The 22,941-nt window shown below is 41.3% G+C and overlaps 1 protein-coding gene across 4 annotated transcripts in view; it reads left to right on the plus strand.

The window, feature by feature from the left end:
• The window catches only part of LOC149154003 (uncharacterized), a 289,071-nt gene that overhangs the window by 122,589 nt on the left and 143,541 nt on the right, over nt 1–22,941 (plus strand). For all 4 annotated transcript variants that reach the window (XM_089439454.1, XM_089439456.1, XM_089439455.1 and 1 more), the window contains one exon: nt 8,872–8,991. In XM_089439454.1, the coding sequence (XP_089295580.1) occupies nt 8,872–8,991 (120 nt within the window). The remainder of the gene's footprint in view (nt 1–8,871; nt 8,992–22,941) is intronic.

The following is a 22,941-nucleotide window of genomic DNA, read 5'->3' on the forward strand; positions in this document are numbered from 1 at the left end:
AATACAATACATGTGTGAAAACGTGTTGGCCTGTTAACAGGTTTTGAATTAAGCGAAAGTTCCAAGACACATCTGTACACCATTACATCACTAACCCCGATAGCGGGGCGTTGGAGCCATTGCTCGCTCTTCGAAGAAAAGATTACAGACTCTCAAGGCTATGTGGGAGGAGCCAAGGTGAAAAGTCTTTGCATGTACAAATGAGGGGTATTTATAGCCAAGGGTAAAACTGGCCCTTGTGACTGTTCAACTTCCCTCATAACTATTTGACTTACATGACTCTTTAGATTTACATGTGGGTCTCTTGGACTTCCATGTTATATGACATTGATTACAACAGTATGGCCCACAGTAGTGATGTGGCTGAGATGACTCATGACATGACTCGTCACGAAAGAGTTGGTATGTTCATGCTGCTATTGGTGTCCATGTCGAGCTGCAGTGTTGCTAAGTGATAGATGTGCTCTTGGTGTATCATAGTGTCACCTCCGCATGGCAAGTCTTGGTGTTTGCTTGATGTTGCACGTGCATGTCTCTCCTTCGCTTGTACTTTACATGCTCCATGTGTTCATCTGTTTGCGAGCAAGTTTCCTTGCATGCGCTCCTTGTTCATTCCGTTTGTCGTCGTGCCATGGCTCATCCATGTACATATATCTGCAATCACTCATGATGAGACGACATCAAATCTATAAATCTCCTAGTCTACCATGATGCATTATCTTTCGCTTTCAAATGCAGGTGGCCGGGGAAAGGACAAGGCTTTGAAATTGCGCAGAGCGCATTTTGAGCCAGGATGCGGGCTCCGGGCACTGTCAGTGAAAATTGCGCAGATGTCACTAGGAGGTTGAGATGGGCAATCAGATCAGCAGTGACTGTTTATGGGATCTGGCTTGGCCGAAGGGCAGATTTGCGCAATTGTTCAGGAAGTCACTGCAGGCATGATGGGGAGATTGGCAACAAAAACTGCTCAATTTCTCCAGGGAGCTGGCAGCGCGCTGTTGGCAAAAATTGTGCAATTTCTTCGGGGAGCTGGTAGTGGGCTGCTGGCAAAAATTGTGCAATTTCTCCGGGGAGCTGGTAGTGGGCTGCTGGCAAAAACTGCATAGAGCTAGGAGGCTGGCCTGCTGGACATCCTTGTGCAGTTTTTGAGCTGAACGAGATGTTGGGAAGTTGGGAGACTACTCATGAAAACTGCGCATTTTTCAGGATGAGCAGCAGGCCGGCTGATAGGGTGACTAGCTAGAAAAACTGCGCAATTTTTTGGATGAGTGAGGCTTGGGGTCACTTCCCGGTCAAACTCGCCGGTTGACTAGCTAGAGGCTTGGTTGATTTGCTTGTGGGCAATGCAGATTGAGATGGCATGCTGGGAAACTTTTGCGCTGTTCTAGGTGACAGTCGATTGAGTTGATTCCAAGATTACGCAGGGTAGACTACCTGGGAGGCAGCCTCAAGCTCTGCGCATTTTTGGGCAGCACTACATGTTCATTGAGGGTTGAAACTGTGCAGTGCAACTCAGCGGAGATCCCACTGTTGAGGTTGGTCAGGTCGACATAGCTTCAGCAAAATGACTAAGTGTGTGAACGAGTGACTTCAGACATGCATGACCTTGCGAACACACACTCAACATGACTTGACGACAAGATGCCTCAAACCATCAAGACAACATACACTCAGTGTGATTCACTGACGGTGCGAGCAACAAGCGTGACACTTGTGATAGATCATTGGACGACTGTGATGACACTTGCGTGACAGTGCATACAACTTCGTGTGTGAGTGCGACGAATGTTTACATAGCAAATGCAACTTGTACACATGAAGAAGGACTTTTTCTATAGCCAGAACATGGCTACAAACATGACATCGTGACCAACATGCAAAAAGACGACAGTTGGTCGAACAAGTGAAAAGGAAGTAAGACATTTAGAAAAAACACATAAAATGACTTTTTGAGTTTGGGCACATGCATGTTATTGAGGACAAGATGATATGACAATGACAAGCAGTCTTGCAAACTCAACTAAGAGGTGTACTTCGAAAGGTGTTTTTTACTTACCATACTTACCCTCAAGATGATCATGCATTCGATGGAGTTTGCTTGCAGTCTTGATCTTTTCCATTTCTTGGTCCTTCTCCTCAACTCCTTGGAAGCGATTTCAGCATGTCACCTTTTCTTGTAGTCACTGAGAGGTAGATCTGCACAATTTCAGCGGACAGTGACTGCTGCCGGAATGAGGCCCTAGGAGGCCCGTCTGCGCAGTTTCTGCATGCAAGACAGACAGGGCAACTTGGACAACATTGTGCAGTTTTGAGGCACATGACACTGCTGCGGGATGGGGGTCCTGGGAGGACACCTTTGTGCAATTTCTGAGTGCAGTGCAGCTGGACTGCTCTGCACATTTCTAGAGAGCAGTGTTGGCTGCCTGACTGCTCGGTGCATTTCGGATAGCAATGCTAGTTGCCTGACTGCTCTGCGCATTTTTGGAGAGCAGTGTTGGCTGGGGTCTTTGCAGGCTGCGGGGTTTCAGCAGGCAAGGGAAATTGGTGTCTCTTCGGGCTACGAGGTTTTAGCAGGCAAGGGAGGTTGGTGTCTTTTCACACTGCGGGGTTTCAGCAGGCAAGGGAGGAAGCTTGATGGCTGCAGAAGCAAAGCGTATAGTTCCAGGAAGCTAGATGAGGCTAGGTTGCTCGTGTATAGTTCCAGGAAGCTAGATGAGGCTAGGTTGCTCGTGAAAATGGCTAAGTGTGAGATCAACGAAACATATGTAAACATTGATAGGACTTGATTGTGATCACACGCAGACACTTAGTGACACAACGTAGACCATGCAGAATGCATAAGACATACTTTGCTTGATGCAACAAACTTCGTGACAAGAGTTCATGAAGTGAGTGTGAAACATGTTTATGTGATGACAGCGACTCATGCACATGTGCTTTCACTTGAAGCAAAACAACATTCCCTTTGCATGACAAACAACAACCCCTATGCCCAAATATGACACATGCTGCATAAAGATGAGAGCACAGATAACACTCAAGATCAAGGAGGGGAGCTTGAAATCATCATTTTACCAACAAGTTACCAAGGATGATCGATCACAAGATCCAAGGTAGGCTCCGAAATTCGCATGTGAGCCAAAATTTTGGAGGGTGGTTGTAGTCACTACAACAGTTTGGAAGTAAATTTTATTAATGCAAGAATCTAATCGTAAAATCCAAGTGCAAGAGATGAGATAAGTGCCGTTAAGGTGAGATCACTTAATTACTTATGTATTCAATTACAATGGTTTTTCAATTATGAATAATGAAACACTTGAATAATAGACAATCTAAACCACAAGAAAGAGTGCTTAAGTTTAACAGTGCCAAAAAATGTGACAAGTAATACCAATAGACAAGATCAATGCCACTTTGATAGAATTAGAAACTTCAAGATTATATCAGTAACTTATCAATATGCCAATTAGATACACAATTAGATTCTCTTATCACACTTATGATTAAACTTGATCATGAGATTCACAAGAGATATCCAATCTAACAATGAGCAATAAATGCACTTAACCAATGACCATAATATCAATGGGAAGCTAAGAGCATTAATCCACAATGTCACTTAGAGCAATTAACCAAAACACTTATCAACTTGATTAGAGAACTTGTGTGTGAAAATGCAAGAGTGCAAAAGGTGCCAGTGACTAAAATTAAACCCAAATCACATCAACCATCAATGATTATGAATTATAAAATTCCTTAGCCAATTTTAGAGACTTATATGTGATTTATCACTGCTGCAACCTTGTTTTTCAGAGGTCTGCAACTTTATATCAGCAGTCAAGAAGTGATGCTATATACCCAAAATAAGCTAGAAAATCAATGCATTCAACTTCCAAATGATATCTAATGATTTACCAATGATTATTAGAAGCTAAAGATCAGACTTACTATGTTCAGATCAGACCTCAAAATGATGTATATCAGACTTGAAACAACTCAGAAAATCAGTGATTCAGTCCTTAATAAACAAATAAGACGCCAAGTTATAATGCCCAATAGCTCCAATGATTAGCTAATTAAGTTGAGTGATTACTTAATGATTTTCATTCAATTTTAATGACTTACTTTGAGTTATATGACTGCATAATATGGCTGTAGCAAAACAGAGAGGAAAATGAAGGGAAGAGAGGCAAACCAAGAGGCCTAGAGGCCTAGTTGAGAGCTAGTTTGATTTCTAATGACTTTGGGTACTTGCCATCACCCAATTAGCTCCAATATTTGCTGCAAAACCACAATGTTAGCTTACTAAAACAATGCAAAACCAGAGATGACTAAATATAAGGCTAGGGCAAATGCTAGAAATCCCCAAGACTAGGGCTAGAAATGGCAAATGAGAGGCTAGAAGGGCTGAATAAGAGCAGAAATGAAGGAAATGAGGGCAAGGAAGACCACGATAAGGGAAAACAAGCCCTTAGAGGCTGACGTCAATCCATTAGAGGCTGACACATGGAGAAAACTAACCCTAGAAGGGATAGCAGCCAAGGAAAGGGCCTTATTTGGCCCGCAAATACGGTTTTAAGGGGGTCCGAGAGCCTTTGGAGGCTCCCCAAGTCCACAAACGAGGGAAACCAAGGGCGCTGAGGCCTTTAGAGGCTTGCGACTAGCCAAAACTAAGGGGCGGAGGCCCTAAAAGGGTCTCTAAGGGCTACGGCTAGCCCTTAGAGGGCTATTGACTTGAGGAAGAGGGAGTCTGAGGGCCTTACAAGCCCTCTGGGGTCCACGACTAGGAGAAAAATTGCTGGGCGGCTAGGCCTTAGGGCCAAGTTTTTTTCCGAAACCCCTGCAGATGAAAATTTCTCCACAAATTTGCTGCAGAAAAGCTGGACGACTTCCTTCTTGGGTTGGATGGCTAGCTTGGAGGGCAGATCTTGCCTTCCTAGGCCTAGTTTTGTCTCAAAACCCTAGCAAAAATTTTCTTTATCACTTGAAGCTCACCAACAAATGAATAAAAAATACCAAAACCCCAAATATATACAAAAACATAAAACCCCAGTTGTTGCAAAACAAATGAGTTAGAAATAATTTACAAATAATTTGTAAATTATTTACAAATATTTACAAATGTACAATGTTTGCAAATTAAAATTTTTTGGAGAAATATTTTTTGAGTAATAGCAGTGGATGAATATATTTTTCAAAAAATTTGAATATTGGCCAAAACCCTCTTGCAAAGTCAAAATACTACACAGAAATCTTAGAGCCCAAACATAGTCGGCTTTTCCCCATAGTTTGTGAACTTGGAGCCCAAGGGCTAGTGTACCTGCAAATCTCTATAATTTTTCTCAAGTAGAATTGTTAGATCATATGGTGAATCAGATCACCTAAGATAAAAATTTTGCCAATAGAATGCTCTTATCACCAACAAATGAAATAACAAGTTCATAAAAAAGTCTTAGCACAATATAGGAAAGCACGTAACTAGCTTGTACCACAGATCAATGGAAGAAAAACACCATGAACTGAACCCCAAAGTCTTTCTATTATGATATAAAAATGCTCCCAGTAGAGCAATAGCTCAATACTAGCTTTACAATTTTTTTTACATCATCCAAAGATAGCCTATAGAAGCAAAATGACTTCTATTTATAGATAAATTCTTCAAAGTGGAAAATAATGGCTAGTTGGCTTGATTCCCGTCTGTTGACCTCTACCGGCCAACTACCCATGCAGTACACCCCCCTTTTCTTTGCAAAAAGGGGCAGCACCTGAATGACGTGTCCGTGCCAGCCTACAGTCATCAGCAGCTTGATCATTTCAATTGTAAACCCAGTCTGCATGTATGAATTGTAAATAATCTAAGCAGATCAGAGTCATGTATGTAAAATTGCCTAGGTGGACCTAACTTTCTATGATAATTTATGTCCCGGAAGGTTTTTCGTCTCACCGATCCATGGATCGGCAGAGTTTTCCTTCAAACCTGACCCCAAAGCCGGGATGGATTTTGTCATTAGAATTTTAGGAGAATCCTAGTGTGTTGATCTGCTAGATTATAGTTGTGTCGCAGAACTGGGTGATTTATGAGGGTCTGTGTTAAGTGGGCTTGTCCCCTTGAGATGTAAGTTGTAAAAGTCACGATGTAATGTGTCTTGAGGGTCGAAAAATGTTTTAAATCCCCTCGTGAGTCCTAAGTCCTAGGTCCTGGGTGATGTTTCCAAAGGTTTAGTTCGATGATCCATTTAAAAAATGAAATAAAATAATAAAATAAATAAAAAATAAAAAAAAATGAAATAAATAAAAAATAATAAAAAAAAATTTAAAAATTTAAAAAATAATAATAAAATAATAATAAAATAATAAATAATAAAAAAATTTAAAAAAATGAAATAAATAAAAAATAATAAAAAAAATTTAAAAATTTAAAAAATAATAATAAAATAATAAATAATAAAAAAAATTTAAAAATTTAAAAATTTAAAAAAATGAAATAAATAAAAAATAATAAAAAAATTTTAAAAATTTAAAAGTTTAAAAAATAATAATAAAATAAATAATAAGAAATTTAAAAAATAATAATAAAAAATTAATTGAATGAATCGACGGATGAGATCAAGAGATGTCTTGATCTTCATCAACGGTCAAGATCATTTCTACATGGATCATTCGAACTAGCCGTTGGGATCATTTCCTTTATATAGGGTCTTAGCTGGTCATTTCAGATTCATTCGATCTGTGAGTCAGATGCTGAAGAAGCTCTCTTGTAAATCTGTTTCTGGTTAATAAAGGAAGACTTTGGGGTCCATATCTTGCTGGTGTTACTCTCTTGGAATGCTGTGAGATCATTTCATTTTCTGCATATGTTATTTTCAGCCATTAATAATAGCTTTTCGTAGAGTATTGTGAGCACAGGTATCTTGTTCACTTGCTGGGGTTTGGGTGTTGTTAGGGTTTCTGAAGTAATGGCAGGTATCTCCATTACTGTTTGAGATCTAGCAGCATTTTTGCCCTCTTTGTTGACGGTTGTTTTGAGCTGTGCAGAAAACATTTTCTGAAGGAAATTTGTGGGCGTTCGGGGAAGTTCTCGGCTGAACCAGCCAACTCCCGCAAGCATTTTTTTTTGCTGAGCCCAGTTGGACTTGATCCTGGGTCTATCATTCGGTTTATTTTTCTAAGTTTGCATGAGAGATTTTCTGAAGTTCTTCACAGTGACGATCTGAAATTTCTGTTCTTTAAAATGTTTTCCGTGCTTATTGCTGAATCTGGCTGTTAAGGGGCCAAATCTGTAAATTAATCAGTTGTCTTAGGGTTTCAATTTTCTCTGATCTAGGGTTTCAAATTTTTTGCTTTATGCAGTTTTTATCAGGGTTTAGGGTTTTTAGGTTTCATTTTATCACATAAAAAATTTGGAAAATCATTTTTGCCAGTTTCAGTTGTTTTTCATGTTATATCTTAAGATCTGAATTTTTCAAGTCGAGATGCGAATATGATATCTAGTTAATGGTCTAGGATTCTCGTGGTGGTTTAAAGCATTTATCTTTTTTCAAAATTTTCAGTCGCTGGATATCGTTTGGTTATGTGATTTCGCTGATACCTTTTGATGACAAATGATTGTTGTTCACGGTTTATTTTTCTATATCTAACAAGTAATCATTTTAACAATAATCTCTTAAGGCACTGGTCTGCTTAATTAATCAAATCATTTTAGTGCTTTTTATATCGTATCTCGTGTCTCCCAACCAACTGGTCGACAGTTGGCCTCATCGTCTTACAGGGACTACCCCCCTTAGTCGCGGGAGACAGGCTTAAACGGAGGGATCGGGGATCAGAGTGATAGCCCCCGGTCTGAGGGTTGTCGTGTCAATCCGCGCGACAACACCGTCAAAATAATCTTGACCGTTGAAAATAGCTTGATCATCTTTTAATCTCCACTGTCAAATTTCTTAATTTTAAGGAAAAATTCGAATTTTTCTTAAAATCCACTTTTAATTAATCCAAAAATTAATATTTTGGATTAATTTCCTAAAAAAATTGCCTTTGACTTAACCACCAAGGTTCAAGGGCTCAAATTTTCTTAAAATATCAACTTTTCCCTTGGTGGGGGACCTCCAAAAATTGACTTTTCTTTTACCAACGAATTTTTGATTATTTTTGACTCAGAGAGATTAATTTCTCTATAATTATTAATTGACTCAAAATCAATTAATTTTCTGGCTTAGGATTTAATTTAATTTTTGCCAGGAAAATTAATTAATTGACGGTAGAGGGGATTAATTATTTTTTCGACCCTCAAATATCTTAACTATTGTGTCTAAATATGAGGGACCATGCACTAAAATATTTTTTACATCAAATTGTTACAAAATCAACCCTTAGAAGGGGAAAACACATTTAGGCTCAGACCCTCAATAATTTACCCAATTTTGCGACACAATAGGATTTAGTGTAGACCAAGTGTGTTTGTAATAAAATAATTTAGCCAAATGTACTTAAATTGTTCCCAAACATGTTTTTACAAAAGACTCGATATAACACTAGGTCTCACCTAAGACCTTGTCAAGGGGTTCCACCCTAGCTTTGGGGTTTAAGTTGGAAGAAAAACTCTGCGGATTATCTGTGTTTAGAAACACACACAATTCGGCGAGGTTAAAAATTTTCCTAGGATGAAATCCGTTGCCAAAATCAGAGGCTTACCTAGGTGTTTTTAAATAATTAAACGGTCATACTAGCATCATTTACATGAATTGGACATATGACAACTAAATAATTAAGGAATATCTCTTTGTTAGCTTGCATGGAAATATTTGTTAGTTATTAAGCATAAAAAATGAGAAGTCAATTTTGCAACCACGTTGAATACTTGATTTTGCTATGCAGGACCATCAGATCTGAAAGCATGCATTGCAACGTTACATTTCTTTGTTACTAATGCTGCTAAGTTTGATCTTGATGAGGATACCCTTTCCCGGGAACTGCAACAGTTGGGTCTGCCAAAAGGTGAGCATCATACTTTTTAAAAACAGATATATGTATGTTTTAGCATTGTCTATAGGAAGGTAATTAATCCTTGAAGCCATGTTTTCTGTCCTATTTATAAGTTATCAACGTTTGCTTTAAGTTCATTTCACAAATATATTATGTACGCATTGTGGCTATTGATGGAGAGCCAATAAACAATGGAGTTTCTGTTTATCAATAGGAAAGCCTAGGTAACATGGACTTAAGTGAAAAGTTATGTTTCTGTTGTCAAAGGGCAAAACTACTAAAACAAACATCCATACATTACCGGAAAATGAAAAAGTTTATAGAGTAATAGTAGGAAGTGCATGCTAGTAGTAGCAGACACATTTCAGTAGTATCAAGGATGGATTGACTAAATGCAGATTCTCATAGCCCATTGGTTGGGGAGGATGATGCAGAGGTTGGGAATCTTCATTGGATGAAAAAGCTTCATGTGGAATTTGGTTTGACATAGGAGCAACCTAGGGAAACTCTTTGATCAAATAAGGAACTTTTTTCCTTTGATAAACTCTCGAGTCGACCATGTTGAGTAAGCTTCGTTGTCTTGTTGACATTAATCAATATAATTTCTAATCTAGGTTCTTGCGTTTGTGTCAACATTAGTTATCATGACCAATTGAGGTTCTCTACCAATTATTCTTGGCATAGGCTTCCATCCTATTAACACCTAAAATGTATTTCTCCAAAATCTATTTTGGCATTCATCAAAGATGGTTTGTGGATATATCACAAGATGAATTTGTTGCTTGGTCCATCATTTGATATCAACTGTTCGTGGTTGCTAGTTAGACTAGGCAAATGGTTGTAGGTCCTTTATTGCGAAAGCATAAGGATTGGATAGGTTTTTGCAAGGTGGTGTGACTGATCTGGTTAGCAGGTTTGCAAAGGTACGTGCAACCTGCTAAGATGGACACACACAAGGTAAGGGCTCACTGTCACCTTGGCTTGCACCCCCCACTATTTAGGCCCAACCTCCTTGTAAGAGGTCAAGGGAGGATTCCCACTCAGTACCTTAACCAATTCAAGTAAGGCTGCTGCCTTAAATGGGATCAAAAGTGAGGTTGAGGAGTTAATGAGGGGTTCTCTTGCTGATTTTCTGTATGTAAATCTGTAGCTGAAAACTAAAACCAACAAAACACTACACTTTTCTATGTTAGATATAGCATGTAAATAGTTAAATTTGTTGTAGAGAAAATGTACTAATTAGATATAAAGCTGTTTTTATATTTGGATCACTAGTTAGAGGGTGTTTTAGAACAAATCAACTTGTTTTGCTATGACTGTAGACTGTAAATAGGGACACCAATCTAATTCCTCTTAAAAGGTCGCTCAATTAGTGCTTAAGCACTACTAGATCAATGATCTAGGCATGGGGAAGTTGGAAGGTGTTAGATTGATCTTAAAAGTGTTGAAGTAACTAGGTTCATTCTTCATAATTGTAATTGTACTTGTGTAATTATATATTTTATGTAAAAGCAAAAAGAAAGAAAAATAAATTTATTTTTCAAGCATGGGTTTCATGCTCAAGTCGATTTATTAATTAGGTCAAGCATATTCTTCATGCTTCTAGGGTTTATTGATTCAAATATTTGTCTTGAGTCAAAATATTGTACTAAAGTCAAGTCCCATTTGGACTTTGAAAAGAAAGTGGAAAAATAATTTTTATTTGTGTCAAAATGTCAATTTTGTCCCCACAAGACCAAGTCGGCTCTACTTGGACAAGTTGGCCCTGAAAGTGACCCATTCGACCTCTTGGATGTGTATAAATAGAAGACAGTTCGACCTCATTTGGAGCATCACAAGCAAGTTCAATTTCTGTGCCAAGAAGAGAGAGATATACAAGCGAAGAAGTCTAGAAAGAAGAGCGAAGGTCTAAGGAAGACAAGAGAGAGGGAGCGAAGGTCAGAAGTTTGTTTTTCTACCCTAATTTTCTCACACGTGCGAGTTTCTGGAGCTACTGCAGGGGATGAAGATTTCTGAAGTTACTGCAGGTCTGAAATTCTGTTGCTGGGGGCCGAAATATCTGAGATTTGACATAGTTTGGAGAGCTTGCACTATTGTTGATTCAGTGACTTTGACTTGTCTGAAAAACTTTAAAGGAGGGCTGACTTGGATCTTGTGGGAAGTCTTGGTCTTGGTGTTTTGGTAATTATTTGATGATCATAACGTAATGAAAGTAATAAGAAGCCAACACATAATCACAAACAATTATCAAGTAAAAGAAAAATCAACCCTAATTGCTGCCCTAGTGATTCATCAACAATTTCCAGCAAGCAAGAAATTGTGTTTCTGTGGTTTTGGTATAAAATCCCTCTGGGTAATGTACCCACATTTTTTTAGCAAAAAATTAGGGTTAATAACAACTGAAAAACCTGAATATTTTGACTCTAAATTAGTAGATAACAATTGTATATTAAACCTAGAGCCTAAATACAAGATTCCAAATTTAAATACTTACTTGTCAAGAGCTGGGAACCTTGGAAAGATTCCCGATTTCTTCTGTAACAAAAAGTAAACTGCATAGATTTGCAAGAAACACACTAGATAGAGAGGGTAAAAGATATGCAATAGTGATTTAACTCAATGCATCAACCCTTGGACAATATTTGGCTTTATTCTTAATGTCCCAAGGTAAATAGACTTGCTATCTTGTGATAAAAACTTTAAAATCAGCAAAGAAATAATTAAAATTTAAACCTAAAGTTCCTTGGTGTTATTTGGTCATTAAATGCATTTTTATGATTTTCCTATGGTCAAAGTACGATAAATGTTTTAAGTTATATTGACTGTTGGAGAAAATTAATTAATTCTAGATCTTGGTCATTAACGATAATCATCTTAAATCTGGAATATCTTGCGTGATACAGTTTTGGGCATTTATATTGATTATTCATGATTGTCATTATTCGTCACATATTTGTAAAGTGTTCTGGATAACTTGTTTTACTTTATCTACGGTTAATTTAGCATAAAGGCACTGGTCTATAATTGTTTCTATCTTGTGGTCGTGTCTTGTTTACGTTGGCGTTTAATCTATTCATCTGAATTAATCGAGATTCATTTAAATGCGTTAAGTTGTCCATCATTAAAATCTCGTAGAGCCCGTTTTTCACAGGCTACCCTCATCCATTTACCTAGGGACTACCCCCCTTGACTTGCCTAGGAGAGAGTCTAAACGGAGTGAGTAAGGATCACGAGTGACATACCTTATTCTGAGCGTTGTCGCGGTGCCTAGGCACTTCGTGCGACAGCACCTCTCATCGAGAGGTGTAGGATTGATCTAAAGATCATCCGATTCCGATAAGTATTCATGGAGATGAATTTATTTATGTTATAATACAATTCATCAAGGTCGGCCAGCAACCAAATAAACCCCACATGTGCTCAACGTTTTAGTATAAAAGGAAATGACTTGAGAGTCATTTCTCACACACACTTCTATCTTGATTTCTCTCCATTTGTCTTGGGTTTTAGTGGAAGAGAAATCTAGGAGTGGAAGTCTTAGACGTTGGAGGAAAAGAGGCAGCCCTAGACGCAAATGGAAGGCAACCCTAGACATAGATGGAAGGCAGCCCTAACACTATCCTAAGGTAACCCTAACCTACGCTATCTCAAGGGTAACCTAGCCGTAGTCAATATAAGGATATACGCTGCCCTAATAGGTCCTAGCCGTAGTTAAGATAGGGATATACGTTGCCCTAATAGGTCCTAGCTGCAGCAAAGTCATGGGTCATTTGGAGGACTGAGCTTTTGTTAGGAGGACCTAGGAGCTGGGCTAGAAGGCAGCAATCCAAGGCCTACTTTAGCGAAGGAGAAGGGACGTTAAGGTCACCCTTGTGACCACTTGAAGAGGCAACAAGGTCGGTGTGAAAGCCGTAGGCCTGTAAGTATTGTTTTGATAGTCAAAACAACCCTCTACATGGAGCTGTAGGTGTCTCCTCAACCAGCAAGGTTACCTACCTTGTAAAGAAAGGGAGGCCGCATAATTCAAGGTGAGCTATGGGCTGATCGTTGGACTGCTGTAGGTTATAGGAGGGTGCCCTAACTAGTGATTGAATTCTGTCCATGAACAACCGTACAGAGATGTTGGATACTGCAACATAGGAGTTGCAATGTCACTAACAAATAGGAAAATGGGACAACAGCATGTTGGGACAGTAACTTTGATGGGACAACCTAATGACATAGGACAACTATGACAATTGTGCAGCAGTGGTACAAGTGGGACAACAACGAACTAGTGCAGCAAAGTAAATAGGACAACAAGGTACACAGTGCTGTCTAGATGCACGGGGCAGCAAGGTACATAGTGCTTTATAGATGGATGGGACAACAAGGTACATAGTGCTGTATAGATACATTGGACAACTCTGACATGGAAACAAAGGTACATGGGACAACAAGAAGCATGGACAACATGGCAAGCATGGTGCAACATGGCAAGCATGGACATCATGGCAAGCATGGTGCAGCTAAGCATGGACAGCATGGTGCAACACGGCAAGCATGAACAACATGGATAACAGTGGCAAGCATGGTGCTGCAAGCACATGAGACATGCTGTATGACAACATGGTTATGACACATGGGACAACAGTGCAGCATAAGGTGCAACAGTATGATGTGTACAACATGGTCATGAGGTCTAGCATTGTGATGATGGGTGCATCACGATGAGGTGCAACATGATGACGGGATGCAACAAAATGATAGCTGAAGGAATCACCTTGGAGAATCAGTTGAAGTAGCATGTCTTCAACTGATCTCATGTATCATCTTCTTAGAGATGATCTATGTTCTTATCTAGATAAGTGAAAGTGTTGACTTTTGTTGTAAATGTAATATCTCTCTCTCTGCTGAACTATTGAAGAACATAAAAGAAGAATTGATCAAGGGTTTCCCCACATTGGGGTTTGTCCCTGGCTAGCACCACATCTTGTGTCCTCTTTTCTTGGCTTGTCTTCTACGATTTATGTTTATGTTCTATCTGCAGTTTACTTTAATGCTGATGTAATTGCTAATCTGGATAAGATATTGAGCTAATTGTGAAAATTGAAATAAATTGCTCTAAGCATAGAACATACCTAAAATTAACATGGTATCAGAGCTGAGGTGAAGACAATGCCCAAGCAAGAGTCAAAGAGCAATCATCGAAGACAGTTGAGAAAGGACAAAAGGATCAATGGCTTCCTCATTGCTCTTCAAATTTGCCAAGGGTGAAGTCGAAGAAGAGAACATTATCAGAATGGTGCAGTGGAAGCTTCTGATGGCCTACTTAAAGACCACTTCATTGGGAAGTTTGGATCTAAGGGTGGAAAGAAAGACATATGCCTTGTTTGTAATAAGTTCGGCCATTATGCGAAGGAGTGTCCGAATGGTAGGGACACATCTCTTGATGAAGATAACAATCATTCCAGGGACATCTTCAGTGATCGAGGGAATGACAGGTATTGCAGGTCATCTAGGAAACGACCAACTCTTCAAGAAAGCAAGGAACCCCAAGTATGAAGAATCAAATGTTGTTTCTGATAAGATAAAAAAGCGTTATCTTGTATTGGCCCTCTCCTTCAGATTCTTTGGGAATCTAGCTTATTGATTGTAGTGCTTCAAGGCACTTCATCAGATAGGAGGGTGCTCTCTCTAATTTAGTAGAGATGGAAACAATCGTGGGATTATACTTGGAGCTGATGCCACCTATCCCGGAAAGGGTGTAGGGAATGTTACCCCTCAATTGAATGAGGGTAACTCGATTCATTTACAAGAATCTCTTTTGTGTACCTGATCGCAAGAAGAACCTGGTGACCATTTTGGAAATGGAAGTCAAAGGTTTCAAGGTGGCAATCATCGATGGAAAGGTACGTATTTGAAAATGGAATTTTTCACAGATGCTTTTGGGTTCAAGGTTGTATCAAGTTACAGGAGGTCCATTGGGGATCATGTTAGTTGTCACATCTCATCTATAGCACTGAAGGTCTACTTATCATGGGAGCCTACCCGATGTGAGTCAGATGATGACAGGAATGCCTGAATTCAAAAGGATCATGAAGGTACATGTCTGAGATGTACAGAAGGAAAATCCTACAAGGGGACCGTTCCCCTCATGTAGTAGGTCCATAGGTTTGGAACAACCCGAGGGGTTTGAGATTCATAATCAGGAATCTCATGTATGCAGGTGGAAGAAAGCCCTTTATTGTTGAAGTTTCTAAGTTTACTTAGTTTAGAAACCCTTCATGCACTTTTTCTGATTTATTCCTACCTACTTGTTATTTTCCTTTAACAAGTTATTTACAAAGTAAATACTGAAAATAAACACCAGTGCATGCTCAACATATTACAGATCAACAACTAAAAGAAACAAGAACAAACACACCACATGACACCATTATTTTCGGACCAATGTCTCTGGAAAAACCCAATGCGGGAAAACCGGTGGAGCTATCTGAGGGTTTTCTTATAAAGTAATATCAGAGTACAATCTGGGTGTCAAAACTGGCCTACCCAATAGAGAATTTCCTTAGCAGCTATACCTCACAGTTTGAGAGAAATCTCTTGGTTCAAACCCTAGAAAATTCTTATGGCAGCTCCTCAGCACAAAACTGCTCTGCAACCCCCGTGTCTGCCCAAACTGGACTGCATCAGCCCCTCTGTGTCTCACGCTGGCCCTGCGTCAGCCTTTCTAGGCCTGTGTTAGCCCTAGGAGGCCCTGCGTCAGCTCTGGGAGCCTCTGCGTCAGCTGCGCTGGCCCCTCTGGTGCTCTGCGCAGCACTTGGCTGCCTCTACGTGGCCCTGCGTGAGCCCTTGCTAGCTCTGCGTCACCCTCCTTGGCTGTTGCGCTGCTATCCCGGCACAATCTCTGCCTTTTATATTTCTCTGTATTCAATGCCCTTTAGCTGCTCTCCCGATCACTGATTATATCTCTCTTAGCAAACCCCGCTCTAGAGAATAGAATGACTGATCACTTTGGTGTATTCTCCAAGTGACCCTCAAGCCTCCTCTTATACTTTTCCTGTTGACATCTCAACGGCCAAGATTAAGTCCCCAATCAATAGCTAAGATTACGTCTAGCTTGATCCATGTCTTTTGGACCATTCTAACACAGATTCATATTAATACACATTAATAGTTTATTTTAAACTTAGGGACTCTATTAAAAATATTAATTATTTTAATATCTGCTGATCTGTTTAGAATTTTCCCAAACCCTTTCTGGGTATTGGAGATTTCATGTGTCCCAATGTCTCCACCAAATTTCGTGGCTAGAGCACATCCGATGCTACCCCAAATCAACACTCCCTCTTAGCGAGGACTGTGCTGTAGCAATACTCCTCATTGAGTATTACTCTGATCATCCGGCATCGGTACCTGTGCTGATGCTAGGCCTTCCTGCCCAACATCCTCTGCGCTGCTGCATCCTGTATTGCTGCCCATGGTTCTGCCACTGCCACTGCTGCATTTGTACGACAGCGCCATCTGCATCCGTGCTGTTGCTGGTCCATTTCTCCCATCACTACATCCGCACTGCACCTCCTCTCATCATGCTACATTGTGCTGCCCACTACTGCACTGCAACTCAGTTACTGAGAAGTAAGTAACTGATCTCCCAACTGACCTCGCTGTTGGGCTAGAGACACCCACTAATGTTGAAGCTCCCTTTGCCTTTGACAAGTGCTCCCTCTCTGACCTCTGCACTGCTGCAACAACTCCCTGCATCTCGCACTGTTGCACAGCTCTTTGTGCCTTCCTGCACTGGTGCAACACTCCTATGCCTCTCGCACTGCTGTAGCCTGCTAGCTCTGCACTGTCTCGGGACTCTTGCATTGTAGCTCTCTCTGCCGCTCCATCTGCATCCGTCTCTACCCACTCAGCCAATCCTGCTACTGCTCGTCGGGGCTCCCGTAGCAAGGTCTAATCGTAGAGGCTGGGTACCTCGAGGATCCTGCCCCTCATCACCTGTAGTCCACCTGATTACAGCTCGATGTCTCCCCACTTCTGCTCAAGTGGTGCGTGTGCACTCATGGCATAGTCATCGTCTGTCGAAACTTCCTTCTCTGCCCATGCTGACGCTGCCTTAGTTTCGGAAGACTCTCCCTTACTCTTCTTCCTTGGGCACTGGGTCGCATAATGACCCATCTCCCCACAGTGGAAGCACTTGATCTTGGAGAGATCTTTCTTCTTCCGCTTCTCTTGCTTTCCCTCAAATGCTAGGGCCACATCCTCCTCCCCTTGCTTGACCTTGATTCCTTTGCTGCTGCTACTTGTCTTCGACTGCCATCTGATCTCTTCGTGGCGAAGAGCTACCCACATCTCGTCCCAAGGTGGGGGAGTCCCTTTGCCCAGGATACTCTGGACAAACACTTCCTAATCTTTTGAGACAGCATTTAGGGCTGCCCTCACCATAAGCTCCTGATCCGGTGTCGCTCCTATAGCAGTCAACTGGTCTCAGATCCCATTCAGTCCTCCGAGGAAGGTGTCAACCAATTGACCCTTCTTCATCTGATACGACCTCATCTGGTTCACAAGCGACATTCTTCTCTGCATAGAAGTATGATGGTACAAGTTCTTGAGAGCCTCCCACATCTCAACTGCTGTTTCCTTCTCAGTTATATGTGGTACCACATGATCCTTGACCCTGTCAAGGATAATGCACTTGGCCCTCGCCATTGCCTCTTCGTACCTGCCATTATCATTGGGGTCGACTGGGACAACTATTATCTTTAAGGCGAAGTTCTTGACACGATTCTTGTCAAGCACTGATAAGATTTTGGCCTTCCAGACTGCGAAGTTCGATGCTCTGTCTAGTCTATCCTAGTCTCTTACAGTGTGTAGTGCCATGATGCTCCTCTACTTCCCTCCTGGAAGTTCTCTGTTCGACTCCTCTGAGTCTCTACTTCCCGTCTGGAAGTTCTCTTTTGGACTCCCTCTGAGTCCTGATTTCCCTCATGGAAATCCTTCTGCCGCTTGTCGAGATGCCCCCTACTCTGATCGTCTTTGTGCAATTGCATTGTTGATCCAGGTTTCTTGGCTAGAAACCCTCGGTAACAACTCCTTTGGCCCTGCTCTGTTAGGTATTGTTCTGACTACAGTACCTCACCAGCTCCACTCTGCAATATTTCTGCAGCCTTCTAGACTCCAACAACTGCCTCTTTGTGAACTATGTCAGCCCCTCTTTGCCCCACGCTGGCTCTGGGTCACCCTAGGTGGGTTTGCATCAGCCCTGGGATGCCCTGCGTCAGCACTCTGGCTCTCTGCGTCAGCAATGCTGGCCTCTCCGAGGCTCTGCGCAGTTCCCGACTTCTTCTACGTGGCTCTAGCTGGCTCTGCGTCACACTTCTCAGCTTCTGCGCTGCTAGAAACAACTTTTGTCACCTCAGGACAGTTGTTTTCTGCTGCTACTGCTCTGCTCGACTGATGTCTTTTAGTCCTCTTGTGATCTGCAATCATGCTCTGATACCATGTTGAAGTTTCTAAGTTTACTTAGTTTAAAAGCCCTTCATGCACTTTTTCTGATTTATTCCTACCTACTTGTTATTTTTCTTTAACAAGTTATTTACAAAGTAAATACTAGAAATAAACACCAGTGCAGGCTCAACATATTACAGATTAGCAACTAAAAGAAACAAGAACAAACACACCACATGACACCATTAGTTTTGGACCAATGTCCCTGGAAAAACCCAATGCGGGAAAACCGGTACAACTATCTGAGGGTTTTCTTATTAAGCAATATCAGAGTACAATCTGGGTGTCGAAATTGGCCTACCCAACAAAGAATTTCCTTAGTAGCTATACCTCACAGTTTGAGAGAAATCTCCCGGCTGAAACCCCGAAAAATTCTTCCGGTAGCTCCTCAGCACAAAACTGCTCTACAAACCCAGCGTCTGCCCAACCTGAACTGCATCAGCCCCTTTCTGTCTCACGCTGACCTTGCGTCAACCTTTCTAGGCATGCGTCAGCCCCAGGAGGCCTTGCGTGAGCTCAGGGAGCCTCTGCGTTAGCTACGCTGGCCCCTCTGGTGCTTTGCGTAGCACTTGGTTGCCTCTGCGTGGCCCTGTGTGAGCCCTTGCTGGCTCTGCATCACCCTCCTTCGCTGTTGCGTTGCTCTCCTGGCACAATCTCTGCCTTCTCTATTTCTCTGTACTCAATGCCCCTCAGCTGCTCTCCCGATCACTGATTCTATCTCTCTTAGCAAACCTCGCTCTAGAGAATAGAATCATTGATCACTCTGGTGTATTCTCCAAGCGACCATCAAGCCTCCTCTTATACTTTTCCTGTTGACATCTTAATGGCCGAGATTAAGTCCCTAATTAACGACTAAGATTAGATCTAGCTTGATCCATGTCTTTTGGACCATTCTAACATAGATTCATATTAATACACATTAATATTTTATTTTCCTTAAGTTTAGACTTAGGGACTCCATTAAAAATATTAATTATTTTAATATCTCCTGATCTGTTTAGAATTTGCCCAAACCCTTTCTGGGTATTGGAGATCTCATGTGCCCCAACCTCTCCACCAAATTTTGTGGCTAGAGCACATTTAATGCTACTGCAAATCAACATCTATGGCTTGAGAAAAACACCCCGGACATAGTATGAGAGGATTGATAGCTGTCTGATGAAGCTAAGACGCAATAGGAGTGAAGCCGATCCAAACCATTGCTGGAAGGTTGTGGATGATAGACCTCTCATACTGGCACCTTCTGAGGACGACTTATTTCTTTTAGGTGCAAACCCTCTCATTTGCAGAAGTAAGAGGGAGTTAGATTTCGGATTTGGAATGGTGAACAGCAAGCCCGTGACTACCTCGATGGAGCTTAACTTTCAGAAGTTATGTGGTAGGGATACCGGACCTGATTTGGGAAATGCCTCTGAGTTTCACAAACTCATACTAGCATTGATGTTCTTGGTGAACTCCTGTTTGGATATATGTTTTGCAGTTAGCATGATGAGCTCATATATGGTTGAGCTTCATTGGATTGGTGCCAAGAACTTTTCGAGATACCTTCAGGACACAATCTCTCATGGATTGAGATACACTACTAGAAATGTGAAGCTGCATGATTATTCGAATACTGACTGGGCAGGCAGTGTGGAGAATCGCAAGAGCACTTCCGAGTGCTGGTTCTCTTCGGGTTCTGTTTGATATCCTGGATGAGTAGGAAGCAGAAGTCGGTTGCTATAAGCACCGCTGAGACCTAATACATAGCTACGAGTATGATCTCGTGTGAAGCTGCCTGGTTGTGGAAGCTCTTCACGAACTGTTTGTACATATGATGGATACCACTGGGATCCTCTGTGTCAACAAAGGGTGGATTCGATTGTTGAGGAATCTTGTATTCTATTGTTTCTCCAACATATAGACATCAGATACTACCTTATCTGGGATATGGTACGTCGATGAGCGAGGAGGCTCTATCGCATTGAGACTGATGTACAGGTCACAAACATTCTGTCAAAGCCCCGGGGAAAGGTCAAATTTGTGACTTTCCCGAACGACTTGGAGTTGTTGAGAGACCTTCTTATAAAGGTCCTGCATGATGCATGCATTGAGCTCTGGGAGCTTTGGGGGGCTTGGGGTACTGCTTGGAGCAACAAGCGACCATAGGGTGACTCACCCTCCCCTAATTGTGCGCTGTGTACAGGGTGAATGGCTCAGCCTTCCCCTATGATACCCCAAGGTGACTTAGGGCTAGGATGAATGGTTCTCTTGTCGAGGCATCCTACCCATGCAGTTTGGGACTCAAGGGAAGTACCTCTCATCTGGCCAATGAGCAGGGAAATGGGGTTAGGGACCACAGTAGCACTATCGATGGATGCATTGTTGTATCTACCGTACTCCCTATGCTAGGATGACCTCCATTGATCTGGGATTAGTATGAGTGGTTTGAGACACTCTCTTGTGATATTGATTTGGGATCAATAAAACTGACCTCGGGTGAGTAGAGAATGGTATGAGACATTCTCAGTCAATTCTTCTTCTTCATGGTTTATCAGAGCAGAGCAGTGCAGGGCACTGAGGGCAGAGATAGTACAGTCGAACATATGGATCAGTTGATGGAGTTCTCCCTAGTTGAGAGGGAGTGTTAAAATTGGCAACTAGGGCCAAACTCCATGTGGGTCATCTTTTTTATTACAACTGATATTTTTCTTGGATCCCTCTCATCGAGACGTGTAGGATTGATCTAAACATCATCCGATTCCGATAAGTATTCATGGATTTATGAATTTATTTATGTTATAAGATAATTCGTCAAGGTTGGCCAACGACCAAATAAACCCCACATGTGCAACGTTTTAGTATAAAAGGAGATGACTTGAGAGTCATTTCTCACACACACTTCTATCTTGATTTCTCTCCACTTGTCTTGGGTTTTAGTGGAAGAGAAATCTAGGAGTGGAAGCCCTAGACGTTGGAGGAAAAGAGGTAGCCCTAGACGCAGATGGAAGGCAGTGCTAGACGCAGATGGAAGGTAGCCCTAGACACAGATGGAAGGAAACCCTAACACTATCGTAAGGTAACCCTAACCTACGCTATCTCAAGGGTAACCTAGCTGCAGTCAAGATAAGGATATACGCTGTGTTAAATTATGGTATGTTCTATGCTTAGAGCAATTTACTTATTTTTCCTCTTATTAGCCACAGATTAGCAATCACATATACATTAAGTAAAGTGCAAATAGAACATTAAATGATCAACAAAAAACAAGCCAAGACAAGAGACACAAGATGTGGCGGCTAGCCAGGGACAAACCCCAATGCGGGAAACCCTTTGATCAAATCTTCTTTTATCTTCAATAGTTCAGCAGAGAGAAATAGTACAAAATCTGAATTTTGTAATTTTATATCAATAGCAGCAAACCCTAGATCAACAAAGTCAAACTTGGTCAAACTAGCTGAAATTGACCTCTAAAATACTTGGTCAGTTTTCCGTCAACTTGTCCTTGAATAGCCTGAAGAAACAGCCCTTGAACAACCCCAAAAGTTCAGTAAATTTGTAGATTTCTGAAGTCAATTTGCAGTGCTAAACTAGGGCAGTCAACACCGGTCAAACCAGAGGTCAAATCACCTCGATTTTTGTGCCAAAAATTGCGGCCTGCCTAGGAGAGGCAACCACACCCAATCCACACTTCAGGAAGGTCAACACTGGTCAATGAGATGACCTGCTGCCCTAGCGTCCTCCTTTCTGCGTCTTCCTTGCCCTAGGACGTCTTCCTTTCAGCCACACGTGTGAGAGAGAGAGAGACTCCTTTTATGCGTAGGAGAGAGAGAATATGAGTGAATTGAATTGTCCAAATAAGGAGAATGCTCCTTGTATTTATATGCAAACGTTGAGGTTGAATAGACATGACTGTTGGGCTTCTGAGCCTACATAAGTTTGCTGGCTGACCTTGACAATTTGTCCATAATCAATATAAATTCATATCTCCATAAATACTTATTGGAATCAGATGATATTTAGATCAATCCTACACCTTTCGATGAGAAGAATCTAGGAAAAATATCAGAAGCCATAAATAAGGTGATCCACATGGATTTTGGCCCTAGTTTCCAATTTTAACACTCCATCTCAACTAGGGAGAACTTCATTTGCAATCCGTCAGACCGTCGCTGCTATCCATCCATCAAATGCACTGTCTTATACAGCTTGAACCCACTCTGCTCTGCTTGAACTATGAAGAAGAAGAAATGATCAAGGATGTATCATACCATCCTCCACTGACCCGAAGTCAGTCTCAGAGTGTAAACCACTCTCACTGATCCCAGATCAGTATCATTGATCCCAGATCAATGGAGGTTATCCTAGCATAGGGAGTACGGTAGATATAGTGATGCGTCCATCGATAGTACTACTATGGTCCCTATCCTCATTTCCCTGCTCATTGATCAGATGAGAGGTACTTCCCATGAGTCCCAGACTGCTTGG

Source organism: Pinus tabuliformis, chromosome 9, assembly GCF_031772625.1.
Source record: "Pinus tabuliformis cultivar Carrire ecotype Pingquan chromosome 9, CPIR1, whole genome shotgun sequence".
Taxonomy (NCBI): domain Eukaryota; kingdom Viridiplantae; phylum Streptophyta; class Pinopsida; order Pinales; family Pinaceae; genus Pinus; species Pinus tabuliformis.